Below are 20,172 nucleotides of genomic sequence, written 5' to 3'. Positions count from 1 at the left end.
CTTGTCTACCAGGATAGGACTTGTCTTAACTTGCCAACCAGGATGTCAATTACCTATGTACATGCCTTTCTGCCAAGTAGGATGCCAGTTCCCATGGAGGTCTTGGGAACTGAAATTTACTCAACCAGTATTTAAAATGAAAGTTTATTCCAAATAGTTTCTTATATTTGGTGCAGGTGGGATCCATCCCAGGAACAGCTTATACCATAAAAACTTATACATTGTGCAGGAAGTGCTGTTGGGTGGTTGGTTCATGTCCAGTCCTACTGTGGGTAACTATACAAAACAGTTCTACTGACTTCTATGGTGACTGGTTGCCAAGGGGACAAACACAACAGAATATGTAATCAATCTTGGCATTAGAACATTTCCTAGTAACAGCAGAAACATATGAGAAAGTTTCCTTATAATGGCAGACTAGCCAAGTAACTGTTACCTAGGCCTTAACATTTTTACCTAGGTTTCAACTTTTTATCTAGGCCTTAGTGTTTTACCTAGGTCTTAACAAAAATCTATTTATCTATCACAAAGAAGTGGTCACAAAGTCCATGCCTAACCGAGAAAATTTTGCAACTTATAGCTGCTGGGAAAAGGAAAAATCAGCTTTATCCAATGGAGTGTGTGGTGGTTTAAGTAGGTATGGTCCCATAGACCCATGTGTTTGAATCCTTGGCCGATAAGGAGTGGCACTATTAGGAGACATAGCATTGTTGAAGTAGGTGTGGTCTTGTTGGAGGAAGTGGGTCAATGCGGAGGTGGGCTTTGAAGTCTCCTACACTCAGGCTATTCCCAGTATAACACACAGTCTCCTGCTGCCTGCAGATCAAAATGTAGAACTCTTGGCTCATACAGCACCATCTCTGGCTGCATGCAGCCATGCTTCCTTCCACAATGATAATGGAAGTGTAAGCCACCCTCAATTAAATTGTTAGAGTCCAACAATCCAAAACAACCCAAGCAGATACAAACAAGAGTCCAGAAAAATAAGCTCTTTATTTGAATTAGGCAGCAAAAAACTGACCAGTCGGGGACAACAGCACAAACTCAGGAGCGTCATATATCTTCAAAACTTCATCTTAGTATTTAAGGAGATGAGAATATTTTATTGTACTCAGGGCGATACTGATGGATCAGGGGCACAGCTTGGGAGCTGAAGTGTGACCTAGAGCCAAAATGCTACAGAGTTCTTAAGCTTCAGAACCACACACATCTGTGGCAAGTTATCCCAACAATCAGGATGCAGGAATAGGAGACTTCCTTAGGAATGTGTCTTTGTGATACACTTACCCTATTCCCATTCATTGGGTTATACAACTGTGGCAGGTCAACTTGACTATTATTATTCATGCCTCTTTCTGCCAAGCAGGATGTCAGTTACCCAGGGAGGTCTCCGAAGTTTAAACTTTATTTGACCTCAACTTAAAATGGAAGTTTTATTCAAAATGGCTTCAGTTTGATTCCTTCTTACACCCCTTCACCACTTGTCTTTGTACAGTATTCAAATCCTTGTTTCAGAATAAAGGAGATTATGTTGGACTCTACAGCCATAAGCTTAACTGAGTTGAGAATGCAAAGCCCTTATGAGGAGCAGCTCCAGCCCAGAACTGGCAAGGGCGTCCTGCTAGACTGCACTAATGAGGCAGAATTAGCTGCCATAGACACATGCCAGCCTAAGGAATCTGAAGATTTTTCTGGAGCAGCAGAGTATTAAAAAAAAATTGTAGAAAGAAATATTATTTTGAAAAGAAGAAAATGAAGTCCTTAAGGAGAGAGTTAGAGATTAAAAGAAAAACATATTCTATGTTTAAAAAAGGGAGAAAAACACAAAGACAGAGGGCACTTGGACCCTGAATAATTTTATTCTGGTTATCAGAATGCAAATGATGATTGTAGTTGTACATATTCTCTTTAAGAAAGATCAGAATAAAGCAGACTTAGAGAAAGAAATGATTGAAAGATGGAATGCTAAATCAGAGGACATATAACAGAGTTTAGAAGGTTCTTTGAATCAGAATTTTAAAATCTTCAAAAGAATCCAATCTGGAACATACAGTGACAGCAGAAAAGGTAATTCCAGATGGGGAGAACTCATACAGGGTTAAGGAATTAGAATGGCAGCCCATAGAGCTGTAATATACTGGGTTAAGAATCTAGATTCTGCTTAATGATGCTCCCTTAAAGCAATGTCATTCAATAACTTAAATGATTCACTTTATAGAGGTTAAAATTTTTAAATATGTATGTGTTGATATATCATACAGTTGATACATGTTCTGAATTCCAATGGGATTTTGCCTTGAATTCTGAAAAAGATGGTTCTGAGATTGCACATTTATTAGAGATGATAACTATCTTGGAAATTCCTTTACATATTCGAGCTGATGATGCTTCAACACATGTATCCCTTAAAATACAGCAATTTTTTTTAGACACTATGGTATAAAACATGTTACAAATATAGCTTACAATCCTACAGGCCAAGCAGTTATGGGGAGATCTAACAGGATATTAAATGAAATGATCATAGAATAAAAGTGGGTAACAGGATAGATTACATACTGCTTTATTAAGTTTAAATTTTTTAAAAGTTAATGAACCAAAAACAACAGCTGCTGAGATATAGTGGATTATGGAAAAACAGCTGCACTAAATCAGCCTGTGTATAGTAAGGATGTCTTAACTTCAAAATGGAAGGATGGAAATGTATTATGAAGAGGGGAGGGGAGGCGAGGCTTTGTATTTGTTTCCACAGGGAAAGGAAAACTATGAATTCCTTCCAAGTTGAAAAAAATCAGATTTGAAAGAAGGAGACCCCCTGAAAATCTTGGCTGCAGACAGGAAAAAAAAATCAATAACAAAACAAGTAAAATATATCCTGATCTCTCTACTTGGGATCAGCTCTGAGACTGGCTGAGACAAGAAAATGTCTCCAGCCAGAACTTCAGCTGTGCATAGCCAACACATCCTTTTGGCTACAAAATCCTCTAGACTTATCACTCTGTCCTTCCAAATGGCATCGACAGAATTTTATATTGCATTTTGATTATACAATCCAAACTAATTTATAAAGAAAGATGCCTTACCTGTTCAAAAAGAAAGCAGAGAATCATCTTTAACTGAATTGTGCACACTGCACATTCCATGCATATGTTATTGTAGAAATGTATATCACCTTTAAGAGTTTTATGTTTACAGACACCAGTGAAGTCAATGCAGACCTGAAGCGATCCACCGTCGGAGATGTTAAAGTGCTGAGATGCTGAGACATATTTATTCCATTATGCTGTTTGATCCTACTTCATACCTACTTGATGCTGTTCCCTCAAAAATCTGTATCTGGGAAAGTTTCAAAGACAGCTAGCTATATTGTCAAGTATCACAGACTGCTCCAGTCAGGACTTCCGTTAAGCCCTGATCTTTCTCAGCATACAGAGACTGGACAGCAAATGTTACAGCTAGCTTTCTTAAGGCTGACCAATATCCCAATTTGGGGGAGGTGTGCAAAAAGAAAATGATGCCCCAAATCAGCAGGAAGCAATTTTAAGAGAGTGATGCCCTTGTTCCCAAGAGGCGGGGTAGATGGGTTTTGGCTACTCAGTGGAAGATGGACATTTATCATCATTTAAGTGGGCGTGGTTACTAGTCGTTCTGGTATTGGACCGGGAAGGTTAGGCACAGAAGGTTCTTTTCTTCTTGTTCTTTCCTCTCTCTTTCTCTCCTATCTACTGTCAGGGGTAAACGCGGGGATGTAAAGAAACTATAGCATTTAAACTACAGCATTTAAAGATGTTTTATTATTAAAAGGCCTTTTTGACAATGAGGCAGGTCTGCTCCTGGCAGTACCCCCACTGTACATCCAGGAAGATGATGAGCATAGAAGAACCTCCATAAGGAGTTTGCTTCAAAACTGGCAAGCTAGTCACTTGGTGAGAAGCTGCCCTGTCAACTGCTGACAGTTTGCTGTCCAAGCTGGACAAATGAGATACAGGGAAGTTGACTGCTGAGTTTTGCCAAGACAAGATAAACAGTCCTTCAAAATTCCTGCTTCAAAGAAAAGGTATTCTGGGCCAGAAGGTCAAAGATGGATGCTGCTACAACACAGAGAAACTTTTGTGACTGTCCAGGCAGCCAGCTCTTCTGTCTTTTCTGTAGTTTGCTCTGCTTGCTCTGCACTTCCTGCATATTCAGGTACTATTTACTCCTTCTTAGGTCTCTGATGGGGTTGACAACTACATAGTTATAGTCTCACAATTAAGCAGAAGTTGTTTAAGATTTAAGAAAATGTTCCTAAGGTCTAGGGTATTTTTAGGTTGGCAATACAAGTTATAATAGAAATTGATTTATGTATGGAACTCGAAAGTCACTAAGATAGTAGAATACTTTCTCCAAGGTTGACAAATACATATGGAATGGACACGGTGAATGTAAATCTTACCTGATGGCTTTCATAATTGTTTTTATTGCATAGTTTTGTATTGTTAGAGAAAGAGCCCCTTTTGGACAAAAAGGGGGATAGTGGAGGGAATCTTTATGTACCCTGGGGAATCATCACCTGTCAAATAAAAAGACTGTGGCCAATGAACTGAGGCAGGAGTAGAAGGAGGGAAAGAGAGAGGATTCTGGGAAATCGTCAGGCATGGGAGATTTGTCATGAACACTGATGAAAACATACGTTCAAACCTGCAGAGAGGTAACCAACCACATGATATAACTTAAGAGTAATTTAACAGGATAATTGAGTTGTGAGCTAGTGGAAACAAGACAAAGCTGTTGACCTAGACATTTGTTCATATAAAAGAATTCTCAGAGTCACTATTTAGGGAATTTGCACCTAGGTAGAAATGCCCATAATCACAGGTATTTAGCATGACTACAAATAGCGTTCTGAACATCGTAAAGAAGTTGATCATTTTTTAAATTATCCCTAACAATTTAAAATGAAATGGCAATTTCTTAATTAAAGCTCTTTTAGTACGAGATAACACTTTAAAACATAGAGACTAAAAACTTACTTTTTCTTTGATCATTACATGGGTATTATAGAACACAACAGGGTATTTTGTTTTGTTTTGTTTGTTTGTTTGTTTTGCTATATGATTCAGCTTACCAAAATAGGTATAGCTTAACAGTGCTAGTAAAAACAAGGAGGTCAGCACTATATCTTTAAATCAGCTTCTGTTAGGCTGACTAGACCAATAGACATATTTTTAAGACACTGATTTTCAATTTTTCTAAAATTCTGTAACCCTTTTATATTCAAGTTCTTTGTCAGACTGCACAAGGTCAATGTTTCATTGCATTATAAAACAGGAATTTTTCAGTCTCTGGAATTCAGTTGTGGCCCTAATTTTTAGCGTTTTATTTATCCATTCATCAATTACAATAAAATATCTGTTAAACTTTTAAATGTCCCATAGCTTTATAAATTAAAACATTTTAAAAAGCCGTTTTTAAAAGTATTGTTTTTAAACTTTCTGTAAATTTTTAAAGCTTTCTTTAAAGAAGTTTAGAATTGGGTTGGTGAGATGGCTCAGTAGGTAAGAGCACTGATTGCTCTTCCAAAGGTCCTGAGTTCAAATCCCAGCAACCACATTGTGGCTCACAACCACCCATAATGAGCTCTGACACCCTCTTCTGGTGGGTCTGAAGACAGCTACAGTGTACTTATGTATAATAATACATACATCTTTTTTAAAAAAAGAAGTTTAAAATCTATCAATTGTGTGCTTTTGCAATATCAAAATAAAATACCATTTTTAAGAGTAAAGGCAGACAGAGCACAACCATAACTTTTAGAAGGCAAAACTAAGTTTTAACAGTGTAAATACAGTGTTTATAAAATCAGTACTAAGTGGGTTACTTTTATGTTACAAAATTTGGCTGCCAGCAAGAGAGTTCTTCCATATGGTTGCATGGAGGTGTAGCTTTAATTCCTCCTCCTCCTCCTCTTCCTCATCTTCTCCTTCTTTTTTGTCTTCCTCCTCCTCTTCTTTTCTTTTCTTTTATTTCTTTCTCTTCTTCTTTTCCCTCTCCCTCTCCTTCTCATTTGGTTTTCAAGAGAGGACAGAAATTACACATAAATCTTATCCCAATGTAAAAGTAACTTTGTAGACCTGTTTCCTTGATTGGCTCCTGACATATGCCGCTGTCTAGAATGGCTCTAACCCTGAGTTATGAGTTTTAAGTTAACTTTTGTTACAGGTGATCGATTTTTAACCTTATGCGAGCCAATTATAACCATAACCACAAGCCAAGAGTCTATAACCAAGACATACAGAACATTAGAAACTCATACATTTAAGACCAGACAGAAACAAACATGTAGTGCCACATAAATTTGTACATTTAAAACAGACAAAATTTTCCTTACTTCCTCCAGCTGTAATTCCAAGGGAGCAGCAGCACCTTGTTACCTGCTGAACTAAATTCTCATGGTCACAGAGATGTTGTTGCACGAGTAGCCACCAGCTTCCTTACAGGAGAAAGCTGAGGAGCTCCTTTAAGAGTGGCTTGTACAGGTCAGGCAGGAGGCAGGGATTCACTAGCAGTGATCGGCTCCTAGCTGCAGGTGCAGGGTTCCAAGGGCAGTGCCAATTTATGAGATTTTTGTTGTCCCAATTCAGCTATTTTTTTCTGAACATCCTTGAGATGTGGTGAATGACCAACAGATGATCTCTGGCCCATTTCTCCAAATATAAATCACAGATTAAAAATCAAACTAAACAAAACTATAGACACATTGTATATACCAGGTGTTCCCCATTGGAAACCAGTGAGAGGGCAAGACATCTCCTGTCCACCTCTGACTCCTATTGAAAATGGAAGTTTTATGCAAAATGGCTTCAGTTTGGTTCCTTGTTACAAAATGTTTTCCTGTATAAGAGTTGTCATTGTCATGGTGTCTCTTCACAGGGTGAAACCCTGAGACAGAGTAACACTGAGCATGACAACTGCACCTAATATGAACTATAAGCATAACCCTAGTCCTAATCTGGAGTGCAATAACCCTAACCCAAACTCCTAACTATATCCCTTATCCCAACCTAATCCACAGATCCACAACCATGTATTCAAGATTCTGTTTTCCCAAATGTACATTTTGGGCATTCTTGTAAACAAAGAAAATCGAACAGGTGGTTGTAGTTTTATTGGCTTATACATGAGTCCTCAATTCTATTTCATGAATCTATGTATCTAGGTTTTTTTTTGTGCCAATATTATGCTGTACTTATCACTACAGCTCTGTAGTATAACTTAAAACCAGACATAATATCTCAAACAGCATCCCTTTTAAAAGATTATTTGCATTCATGTATGTGTATGTATGTGTATGTCCCTGGTACCCCTAGAGGCTGAAAAAAGGTGTCACATTCTCTTGTAATGGTGTTACAGTTGGCTAGAAGTCACCAAGTGAGTGCTATGAACTGGAGTTGCTCTTAACTGGCAAGCTATATCTATATCCTCCAGTATTATTATTATGTTCAATATTGCTTTGGCTATTCAGTTTTTTGTTGGTGGTGGTGGTGGTTTTGTTTTGTTTGGTGTGTGTGTGTGTGCGTACATGCTTCCATATTAATTTTAGGATTATTTTTCTATTTCTGCAAAGAGGCATTTGTAATTTTATTGCGATTATCTTGAGTCCGTATTGTTAGCCATTGTTACAATAGTAATTCTTCTGATCCAGGAACACTGACCAAACACAACTTTCGAAGAAAAGGATTTATTTCATCTTGCACTTCTAGATCACAATCCATCACTGAGGTAGTCAGGGTAGGAACTCAAACAGAAACCATGGAGGGATACTGATTGCTGCTTTGTTCTCTGGCTCACTCTTGTCATGCTTGGCTAGCTTATTAGACAGTTCAGGATCACCTGCCTAGGAATGCAGTAGGCTGGGTTAACCCACGTTACATTTTGGTAACTACGATTAGATATGGGAGAGCAGCAGGATTGGTGATGAAGTGGGAAAAGTAGCAGGGAAAGAAAACTTGGGATACTGTTACAAGCTAACATAGTTAATTAAGCACGGTTATTTTAATTAAGTATATACTTAGTATATTATTGTAAATTAAGTATAAGTTAAATAAGTATGTAAGTTAATTAAGAAAGGTTATACAGATTTTTATGTGTGTATGCCTGTGTGAGTTCGTGTGCACTGCAAGAGAGCAGGTGCCCATGAAGACCAGAAGTATAGCCCTGGAAGGTTATAAACAAAGTACAAAGGTGGCAGTAGGAGTGGCTCTAGAGGACCTGAGATTGGTTCCCCACACCCACATAACCACTAATCACCATCTGTAAGTCCTGTTCTAGAGAACAGGATGCCCTCTTCTGGTCTCTGGAAATGTGGTACAGAGACAAACACATAGACAAAACACAAACATAGGGTTTTTGTATAAAAGAGGAGAGGAGAAGTATGAGATAAGACAAGACATACAAATAAAAGGGGATAGGATGTAGGTGAAGCATAGAGAGTCCTTTAAATCCTTGGGTGTGAACAAGCACTACTATGAGCATACATGCTAGAGTAGAGGTTACATAAGAAATTTTTAAAATTTTTATAGGATGAGATTGCTGACACAGTCACACTGAGTTAAAAGTGGTTTTCAGATATTTCTTTTCCTAGCTAGCTGCACATGGTGCCATGAGGGGAGGCATAAATGGGCTCTGTAGCTTGTGTTCCAGGTGACTCTGGCATGTGAGGGAACATTGGAAATTCTTTCCTGGTAGATCCCTGAAAAGTCCATTTTGACCTCTTCCAGTCCTGCAAGTTCCATGTATGCAGAGCATCACTTCCCATGAAGTTTCTACTGCTCTCTCAGGGCTTAGTGTTACCAACTCAAGATTCGTGCAGACCCAGTATCAGTTCTCAGTGTGTCTGCCTGCTTCCCTTCAGAGATCTCTCAGGCTTAGTAAGTTTATTTGCAGTCCCTGCCTATTGTAGGAAAGGAGTTTGTGTATTTTCTTGAGCTTCAGTGATGAGGCTTCTAAGTAACCATGCTACCCAGGAAAACCAGTGCTGTATTATGATGGAATGGAGTATTGCGTCTGGAGAATGGAATACTGTCCTAGCAAGTGGAGCACTATGATAGGTACAGTGGAGAATTTTAATAGGTAGAGGAATGTGATCAGGCAGTGGAATACTGCTACAGGATTGAGATGGGATCCTGGAACAATTTGGTGGAACATAAGAACACTATAATGGGATAAGAGGACATTGTGACTGGATTGATGAACATTGTAATGGGATACAATGAGTGGTGAGCTGTGATAGAGACGAGAGATTTTAAGGAATCACATGAGCGTTGCAACGGGACAAAAGAAAATATGGGGCAGAGAAACATTGGGATAGAACCTGAGTATTGTTGAGTAGCTTTAGAGACTAATTTAGATCAATTTAACATTGTGATAGGACACTGGACCACTGTGATGAGTACAAAGGTGAGAGAAATTCTGACATAATAGGACAAAGAAATATTGAGACTTGACAGCTGAGAAATGCAATACAATAGAGAATTGTGATGAGAACTGGAACTGACGTGGGTAGGTGCACATTTATTGAGTAGTGCAATAAAAAAAAATCACTCTGAACAGTAAAACACTGACAGGCCAATGGAGGACTGTAATGATGGTGCAGCACTATGACATGACAGAGAGCACTAGGGTAGAAGAGGACACATTGTGACAAGACTTCTAAATGTATGGCAATAAATAAAAATCCTGTGAGTGGTTGGTCAGTAGAACATTGCTATGGGACAATGAACCATTACAATGGGACAGGAGTGAACTGACCAAAAACCAGTGGGTCAGATGTGGTGGCTCACCCCTTTAATACTAGCACTAAGGAGGCAGGGAGTTTGAGGCCAGCTTGGTCTACATATCAAATTCCATGCCAGCTAGGACTACATATCAGAAATATTTCAAGGGGAGAAACAAAGCGAGATATTGTGATGGGTATTGTGGTGCACTGTGATAGAAAATGAAACATGGAAATAGGATGGAAGAGCACTCATGATGGGCAGCAATATATTGTTATAGAACAATGGAGACTGATGCAACGAGTAGTGCTGAGCTATCACAGTAGTACATTGTGATGGCACAGAAGAGCACAGTGATTAAAAACAAAAAACCCAAAAAGATAAGTATTATAATGTCACAGTATAGCACTGTTACTGGGCAGTTATAATTATGGACTGTCCAGGAGTACTGGTATAATGGTATAGACGAGAGGCACAGTGGACCCTTGAGATAATGCAGAAGAACCAGGTGATGAGGCAGAGGAACATTTGTGCTGAAACAGTGGAATACTGATAGAACAATTGAGCACTTTAGCTGGTACACTGGTGCAGAATAGAAAAACTGGACACTGATGGATAGGGGAGCGCTATGATTGGACTATAAAGCACTATAATAGAACAATGGAAGACAGCAGAGTTGAGAGCATGGTGATGTTAACTTGATGGATATTATATGACAGAATATTGTGACAACAGGTGAGTTTTATGATGGAACACAGGGGAACAGGGGAATAGAGACACTTTAGTGGGACAGAAACACTGTAGTGAGACAGAAAAAGAACATGATGGGACAATGGATCACTGTTATGGGCAGACTGATGGGTTTTTTTAAATCACTATACAATGTGCTTTAAAAGCACAAGGTGTTGCTGCCACGGTAAGTGAGATTCATCTCATATGAAGCAAAAACAGTTTTAGGCCTCTGAAACACCCCCTTAATCCAGACCTCTTCCTACCATGGCTACTGACTTAAGAAGTCCTAAGGAAAATATACTTCTAAGACACTAAGTTTCAAGGCAACATTATTCATTGAAAGCATCTAGAGTACTGAAAAGAACACACTTCACAACCTACCAGTTAATATGAATTGTTTTCCAACCTAACACACTTCTTCATATAGAAGTCTCTAAACATAGGGAGGTGTGGTAGTTCGAATGAAAATGGCCCCATAGGCTCACAGGAACTAGGACTACTGGGAGGTGTGGCCTTGTTGGAGTAGCTGTAGTGTTGTTGGAGGAAATGTGTAACTGGGGTCAGGCTTTAAGGTCTAGCAGCTCAAGGCAAGCCTAGTGTCTGTCTCTTTCTGCTGTCTGTGGATCTAGATGTAGAACTCTCAGAACCTCTCCAGCACCATGTCTGCCTGCATGTCACCATGCTTCTTGCCATGACAATAAAGGACTAATCCTCTGAACCATAAGCCACCCCTAATTAAATGTTTTCCTTTTAAAGAGTTGTCATGGTCATGGTGTCTCTTCACAACAATAAAACCCTAAGACAGAAGGCTTGTTTGGAAGACAGAATGTGTTGCTGCTTCACAATCCTAATCCTTTAATCCTAATCTCTTACTCTAATGCTAACACTAATCACCTAACATTCCAATGCTGACCCTAATCCTAATGTTATTCTCTAAATTACCCTAATTCTATCCTTAATCCTACTCTAACCACAGTTAATATTATCACTACCCCAAACTCAACCAATACCCAATTCCAACCCAAACCCTAATGATACACAACACAGTGTCTCATATTCAACCACACTTTACATTACTCTTAACCATATACCAATCATTAATCCCTAATGCAAAATCTAAATGTAAATCTAGAACTTTAACCCCTAATCCTTGTACCCAACATCTAGCCTTACCACCATTATTTACCATAATCCTTAACTGTAAAAATCCTCTTACCTTAAATTCCTCTAATCCTAACCCTGATCTTTAATCTTAACTCTCTCTATATATATACTCTGACCTATAAACAGAAGAAAACAGAACCTCCAGGTATCAACATGACAGAAGCAAAATTTTATTTGGCCACTCTTCCCACTGCATGAATCAGCTTCTGGCTATACGGCTTCTCTTTATACACACACCACACAAGACGACTGTAAGATAAAACATTCTTAAAAATAAACCTATTTTAAAAATTCTTTAGTAAATATAATTTTACTATTTATTAAAGGTTAAAGCAAATTTTCAAACTAATGAGATGAGAGGCTTAATTTTACATACAAATCTTACCTGAATGTGGCATTTGCCTTTAATCCTAGCAACTCAGGAGGCCAAGGCAGGTGAATCTCTGAATTCAAGGTCAGCCTGGTCTACATACTGAGTTCTAGGTCAGAGCTACCTTGTCTCAAAAAAACCTTGGCTTAATATTTTAGAATGCAAAATATAGAGAGCCAAGTTGTCCAGAGTTGAATCATGAATGCTGAGTGCCCGTCATATAAATTAGTACAAAATGGCAAAAGTACATTTAGAACCATTTTAGAAACTATTGTATCATCCCAAACAAAATAATCCTAAACTAAAATTCACTTAAAAAAACTTTCTAAAATACATTTTGGTAAGTTAGAAAATTTTACAAATCAAGCTTTCTAACACAGTATAGTCCAAGGTATACTAAATTCTTACTTGCACAATAATGAGTGTCTAGAAAAGTATCAAATATTTTTAATTTTGCAAAGTGAAAAAGTTTTGAACTAATCTACTAAAGAAAATTTACAGACAATAAAATCTAAGTCTAAAGTGTTTATAAAGTTACTAGTAATATCTTAGTATACAGCAATGTTCTTGACATTGACTAAATAACTCACTGACAAGAGGAACAGCTAGTCCAGAAGACTCCACTTAAAATATGGGGCCTTCATTAAGTGTGTAGCACTTATCTTTATGCCATTATGCTTTCATATATTCACATCAAATATTTTCAGTTTCCTAAATAAGTAGTTATCCTTGCCTAGAATAAGCATTAAATCAACATACTGCCCGTGTTTGGGGCAGTATGTAATATATTTGTGTTAGTTGATATCATCTTTAGATCTAGAATCCCCTGGAAGATGAGCCTCAGGGTTTGCCTGTAAGGGATTTAAACTGAGACAGGAAGACCCATTGTGAAGGTGGTGGCATTATTCCCTAGGTTTGGGTTCCAGACCGTATAACAGAGAGAAAGGTAGGCAATCATGGCCACTCATCACTGTTTCTTGACTCCAGGTGCAATGTGGCAAGCTGTCACATGTTACTCCTGCTCTAACTTCTGTGCCATGTCAAACTGTGACAAAGGAAACCCTTCCTAACTTGTTTTTGTTGGAACATTTTATCACAGCACCAGGAAAAGTAACAGAAGACACAATGATCTTCAGTTATAAAATTGTCCAGCAACATATCTATCACATACTATCTCTATTGTTGAATACTTAACAACTTTCATTCTAATGTATGCATCTCTGAAAGAAATGGCAACTCATTCTCTTGGGATTTTTATTCTTTTAGTAAGAGTACTGGGGATTGAATTTACAGTCTCATGCTTGCCAGCTAAGTATTCTACCTACTTAGCAACATACCCCGTACTCTTCAACTTTTGATTGCAAAATGGGGCTTTCATTGCTTGGTCAGGTCCTGAGCTTCAAATTCTCTTCCACCAGCTATCTGAGTAGCTAGCACTAGAGGGCTGCACCACCACCCCTTCTATGGTCACCAGTAATTGCAAATCAAACACAACATATCCCTAACCTTACAAGAATACACTCATAAAAATCTGAGCATTACAGGTGAATTTGCATGAGGATTGCAAAATACACATGGTTTACTTCCAATCGTCTTCTTCATGACTTTCAGTGTAGGTAAGTTTTACAAACTTTACTTTCCAAACTATTTTCAGTCTGACACTTATTCTTATAAGAGCTACCTCTATTTGCATTATCATGTGAGTATTCAAGAGGATATATGGAAAATTAGTTATCCTCATATTATATACATTCCAAAGGTATTCCACCAGAGATGTTCAAGGCTTCAAACGGAAATGAACATCTTTTGTTTTTTGAGACAGGGTTTCTCTGTGCAGCCCTGGTTGTCCTGTACCTTGATTTGCAGAGGAGGCTGACCTTGAACAAGAGATCTGCCTACTTTTGCCTCCCCAGTGCTAGGATTAAAGGCATTCACCACCATATCAGGCTTGGAACTGAACATCTTAAGTCACTGATTATTACTGATAGGTCTTTCTTCAGTAAGTCTACGATTAAAACCACCACCACCACTTGTTTTATAGCACCAGAACTTCTTCCCAGGAGTTACTTTCAAACATAAAAAAGAAACTGGAAAGCCTAAAAATTTTTGCTCACTGTCCAGATTCCTGGGCTTTTTCTTCAGCGTGAGTTTTTCCATGTCTTTGAAGGGACCGGTGACATCTAAAGCCCTTACCACACTGTGTACATTCATATGGTTTTTCGTGACTATGAGTTCTTTCATGTCTTTGAAGGGAACTGTGACACCTGAAGGTTTTATCACATTGTTTACACTCAAAGGGCTTTTCTCCTGTATGGATTCTTTCATGTACTTGAAGAGAAGGGAGCCGCCAGAAGGCTTTACCACAGTCTTTACATTCATAAGGTTTTTCCTCAGAATGAGTTCTTTCATGTAATCGAAGGGAGCTCTGAACTCTGAAGGCCTTACCACATTGTTTGCACTCATAAGGTTTCTCTCCAGTATGCGTTCTTTCGTGTCTTTGAAGAAATGAGGGATAAATGAAGCTTTTACCACATACCTTACATTCGTAGCGTTTCTCTGCAGAATGAGACCTTTCATGCATTTGAAGTAAATATCGAGACACAAAAGATTTACCACACTGTTTACATTCACAGAGATTTGCTTCAGCTTTCTTTCTTTCCTGTATAAGATTACTAAGACTGAAAACATTACCATGTTGCTTGCATCCATAGGATTTTTCATGAGTGTGAGATAGTTCATGTACTTGAAGATTGCTGAGGACTGTGAAGGCTTTACCACATTGTTTACATTCATGGGATTTCTCTCCTGTATGGATTCTTTCATGTAGCTGAAGGGTATTTGAACAACTGAATATTGCACCACATTGCTTACATTTGTAAGCTTTTTCTTCAGTACGAGCCCTTTCAGGTATTTGAAAATAACTGAATCTTCTGACAGTTTTATCAAATTGTTGACATGCATAGAGTTTTTCTCCAGTATGAGTTAGTTCGTGTAACTGAAGAGTACTAGGACAACTGAGACTTTTACCACAGTGTTTACATACATACTGTCTTTCTTCGGTGTGAGTTCTTTTATGTATGCGAGCATAAGTGAGACTCCTAAATGTTTTACCACACTGTTTACATTCATAGGGTTTTTCATCAGTGTGAGTTCTTAAATGCTTCTCAAGTAAACAGGGAAAAATAAAGGACTGGCCACACTGTTCGCATGCGGATTTACATGGATAGCATTTCTTTCTAGTGTGAATCTTTTTATGTCTTTCCAGGGAAGAGGAATAAAAAAAGGCTTTACTACATAGCTTACATGCATAGGGCTTTTCTAGAGTGTGAGATCTTTCATGCACTTGGAAGGTACTCCAATCTCTGAAGATTTTACTACATTGCTTACATTCAAAGGGCTTTTCCTCAGCGTGAGTTTTTTCATGCCTCTGAAGGAAAGGAGGACATAGAAAGGCTTTACTACAGACCCTACATGTGTAAGATTCTTCTACTGTGTGACCCCTTGCATGCAGTCGAAGGGAACTGTGGCTTCTGAAGGCTCTACCACACTGTTTACATTTATACGGTTTCCCCCAAGTGTGCGTTCTTTTGTGTCTCTGAAGAAAGGGGGAACAAAGAAAGGCTTTACTACAGATCCGACATTTATACGTTTTTTCTCTTGTGTGAAATCTCTCATGTGTTTGAAGTAAATATGGATAAGCGAAGGACTTACCGCATTGTTTACACGCGTAGGCTTTTTTCCTAGGATGAGCTATTTTATGTCTCTGAAGGGAACAGTGACTTCTGAAAGCTTTACCACATTGTTCACAATCATAGCACCTTTCTCCTGTGTGAGTTCTTTCATGTATTCGAAGGTAACTTTGACATTTGAAAGTTTTATCACACCGCTTGCATGCATAAAGTTTTTCTCCATTGTGAATCCTTTCATGAACTCGAAGGGAACTGGGAGAACAGAGGGTTTTTCCACACTGTTTACATTCGTAGGGGTTTTCTTCAATATGAAAGTTTTCATGTAACTGAAGATAACTGTGACACCTGAAGGCCTTCCCGCATTGTTTACATTCATAGGATTTCCTTCCAATGTGAGTTAATTGGTGTAATAAAAAGGAACTCTCATGTCTAAAGGATTTTCCACACTCTTCACACTCATAGGTTCTTCCTGCACCATAAACTGTTTTATGACTCTGGAGGGAACTGGAAGAACTCAGAGCTTTACTGGATTGTTCACATTTGTAACATTTATCTTTACTGTTGGTTCTTCCATCTATAGAAAGCGAACAGTGGCAAGCGAAGGCCATTCCACACTGTTTATAGGATTTTTCAACACTCTGACTTTGTTGCTGTATTCCACATGAACCTGGGAAATCAAAAGATTTTGAAAACATTTCATTTCCATAAGGTATCATTAAATATTTTGTGAGTTCAACATTTTTTACATTGTCTACATTTATATTGTTTCTTACCATGTTTGTGTTCAGATGGTTTGTCCCCTAAGTGAGACATGATGTGCTCATTAAAGGATGAATGACACGTGAAAACTTTTCCACACACACCACATTCAAATGGTTTTACTTCAGTAGAAATGTCAGTACTCCTATGGAAATCTGGTATCCAGGTAAAGGTTTCTTGAAACTGACCACCTTCTCTGTGCTCATAAATTGCATCTATCATGCAACTTCTGTAAAAAATTATAAACATGTTAGCAATGTCTGCTTCACTAATGATTGCCTATTTACCAGAAGGTGTTGTGTTTACTCTAGTCATAAAAGTTAAGGAAACTGTATGCTTTTGCCACTTGAATAGTCTCAAAAGAAAAGAACTGATGATTCTACAATATCCACCCAAAGAGCTACTACCAAAACAGCCCCCACACAGGTTGGAGAGATGGCTCAGTGGTTAAGAGAACTGGCTGTTCTTCTAGGTCCTGAGTCCAATTCCCAGAATCTATATGGTGGCTCACAGCACTTATAACTGTAGTCCCATGTAATTCAATGCTCTCTTCTGGTGTGTAGATGTATCTGCACATACTCATGTATGTGAAATATATAAGTAAATCTTATATATATAAAAAGCTCTAGTCATATAAGTGTTGTCCAAGCAAACTATTTTTTCAAAAGGATACACTGAAGTGTACATTTTTGATGAAATCATTCTAATGATAAATACACTGTAAAGCTCTGACTTTTGTTTCCTTTTTGGATTTTATCACTTATTTTATATGCACGGGTGTTTTGCCCATATGTAAGTCTGTACATCTACCCATGCATGGTGACTGCAGAGAAGATGAGAGCACTGGATGCCCTGGAAATGGAGATATAGATGGCTGAGAGCCATCAGGTAGGTGAGGTGACTGGAAGCACAGCCATTGCCCATGAAAGCTGAGCCGTCCCTGCAGCTCCCTCTGCTTTCTGCTTGCAACTTTTCATAACATATCTAAGAGTTTCTGAAGGAAAACTTTCTTCTACATGTATATGAGAATTACCTTAGGAATCTCCAAGAGTGTTTGTACTGCTCGTCAATGTTCTTGTCTTCCCATTTGATGCCTAAAATCGAGATTTAATCCCCCATCACAAATTATTAGAAATAACAGAAAAATGAATTTCTTGGTTTGACACACACTGGACCCATTCCCGTTTACTAATTGATTTCTTTCCTTTCCAAATCACAGAACCAAGGAACATTTGTTCTTGTACAAAATGAACAGTGGCATTCTTACCTATTGAAGAAAGGTTATTGCAGGTTTCCAGCATCACATCTCTGTATAGTTTCTTCTGAGAAGGATCCAGCAAAACCCATTCTTCCTGGCTGAACTCCACAGCCACATCCTCAAAGGCCAAAAACTCCTAAAACATCCCAAATATACACAGGAGAGAACAGATGAAACTAACAGATCTAGAGATTTTACACTCAATTGATAAGATGTCCATATAAGTTTGTGTACTCAGGAATTTATCTAATTAAATGAAAATTCTAATGCCAGCCCTGAGATACTACAAAAGAAGACAGCAACAGAGAGTTCTAGAACATCCAGGACTACACAGTGAGACCCTGACTCCATAAAGAGAGAGAGAGAGAGAGAGAGAGAGAGAGAGAGAGAGAGAGAGGAGAGGAGGAGGAAGAGGAGGAGGAGGAGGAGGAGGAGGAGGAGGAGGAGGAGGAAGAAGAAGACGAAGAAGAAGAAGAAGAAGAAGAAGAAGAAGAAGAAGAAGAAGAAGAAGAAGAAGAAGAAGAAGAAGAAAGAGAGAGAGAGACAGAGAGAGAGACAGAGAGAGAGAGAGAGAAAGAAAAAAAAAAGAAAGAGCATAGTAGGAACCCACATGACTGTGCTGAGAGGTAAATGTGCTGCAGGCCACCCCATGTTTTCTTCCTAGAGTAGATTTCTACCTATAACAACAGAATTCTGCTGAATGATATACAGGAAACAGCCAGCAATAGCAGTCAAGAGGCTGCTTTTACTTACACATTTCTATACACAAAGAGTGGGTTTTTTCTGGTATTAGGGAACCTAAGATTTTGGGAGACATCCCACTAACATAAATGGTAACAGCAGTCTTATTATTCTAAATGACTACATAAACACAGCAATTTTCTAAACTGTTAGCTTTTTGAATGTTCTATACATTTAGAGTTACCAAGAAAATTCCCCACCACCCCCAATGATGCGGGCAATGAGTCTACTGAGTTTCTCTGGAAGACAACACTTCATGCATATTGTCACGTATTAAGTGAGGAACTGATTACACCAAGAAAAAAACATTTAGAAGCCTCAAAAGTAATTTATACCATGCAGAATTTACCACAGCAAGAATGACTAATGATCCTAACAACAACAACAAAACCAGCATCTATTAAGTAAACAGAAATGCAAAATGAAACACTAAATGGTATTCTTGACAAAGAATGCAATGTTGTCAAGAGTGTTGACATGTGCTTATAGTCCCTGCTACTTGGGAGACTAGTAAATAAAATCACTTGCATTCAAGAGTTCAAAGTCAGGCTATACTCTATTGCAAGGCTTCCATCTCAGGAAGGAAGAAGGTAGTGAAGAATAAGTGTGATCAAATATCATCTCTTCTGAATTACACCTTTATAAAATCACATGAAATAAAAACAAAAAACAGAAAAACAAAAAAACAAAAACAAAAACAAAAACAAAAACCAGAACAGACTTGTAACAGGAGAGAAGCCCAGAGGGCCAGAAGAATGAATGGAAACCTTCAGTGGTCAGGAGTGGGAGGTCAGGGGGAGTCTCTAGGAAGTCCCAGAGACCTGAGGTGGGGGAGGTTCTCAGGAGTCAAAGTGGATGACCTCAGCAGAGATGCCTAACAGTAGGGACATGGAACCTGAAGAGGTCACCTCCTGTAGCAAGGCAGGACTCCCAGTGGAGGGATAAGGACACCTACACACCCACAAAACCATCAACACAAAATCTGTCCCATCTAGAAGAAATGCAGGGACAATGACGGAAAAGAGACTGAAGGAATGGCCGACTAATAAGTGACCTAATGTGAAACCCATCCCATGGGCAAGCACCAATCCCTGACATTATTAATGATATCTGTCATGCTTGCAGACAGGAGACTAATATACCTGTCCTCTGAGAGGTTCTACCCAGCAGCTGACAGAAAGAGATACAGATATCCACAGCCAAACATGGACAGAGGTCAGGGACTCTTATAGAAGAGTTGAAGGAAGGACTGCAGGCCCTAAAGGGAATAGGAACTCCATAAGAGGACCAACAGAGTCAACTAACCTGGACCCCTGGTAGCTCTCAGAGACTGAGCCAGCAACCAAAGAACATACACGGGTGGGACAAATGTAGCAGATGTGCAGCTCAGTCTCCATGTGAGTCCCCCAACAACTAAAACAGACTCTCCCTAAAACTGTAGCCTGATTGGGATATCCATTCCCCAACAGGGCTGCCTTGTCTAGCCTCAGGGGGAGAGATGTGCCTCATCTGGCAAGAGACTTGATGTGCCAGGTTAGGGTGAGACAAAGAGTAGGGCCCCCCTCTCAGAGGAGAAGGGGAAGGAGGATGGGGGAGGGAGTCTGGAAGGAGAGGCTGGGGGAGTAGCATTTGGGATGTAAATAAATAAATTTAAATTTAAAAACCACACTTATCAGTAATTAGTTTCTCAACTTTCTATTGATC

The 20,172-nt window shown here is 38.8% G+C and overlaps 1 protein-coding gene across 9 annotated transcripts in view; it reads right to left on the bottom strand.

The window, feature by feature from the left end:
* Positions 1 to 974: 974 nt before the first annotated feature.
* Positions 975 to 20,172, bottom strand: part of Gm33989 (predicted gene, 33989) — a 36,161-nt gene continuing 16,963 nt past the window's right edge. For all 9 annotated transcript variants that reach the window (NM_001378669.1, NM_001378667.1, NM_001378668.1 and 6 more), the window contains 4 exons: positions 17,737 to 17,863; positions 17,503 to 17,563; positions 16,484 to 16,698; positions 975 to 16,377 (listed from right to left, as the gene is read on the bottom strand). In NM_001378669.1, the coding sequence (NP_001365598.1) occupies positions 14,132 to 16,377; positions 16,484 to 16,698; positions 17,503 to 17,563; positions 17,737 to 17,770 (2,556 nt within the window). In that variant the 5' untranslated portion in view covers positions 17,771 to 17,863 and the 3' untranslated portion in view covers positions 975 to 14,131. The remainder of the gene's footprint in view (positions 16,378 to 16,483; positions 16,699 to 17,502; positions 17,564 to 17,736; positions 17,864 to 20,172) is intronic.

The sequence above is a fragment of the Mus musculus genome, chromosome 7 (genome assembly GCF_000001635.26).
Source record: "Mus musculus strain C57BL/6J chromosome 7, GRCm38.p6 C57BL/6J".
Taxonomy (NCBI): domain Eukaryota; kingdom Metazoa; phylum Chordata; class Mammalia; order Rodentia; family Muridae; genus Mus; species Mus musculus.
Note: the sequence above shows the minus strand (reverse complement) of the source record. Positions and strands in the feature narration are given on the sequence as shown.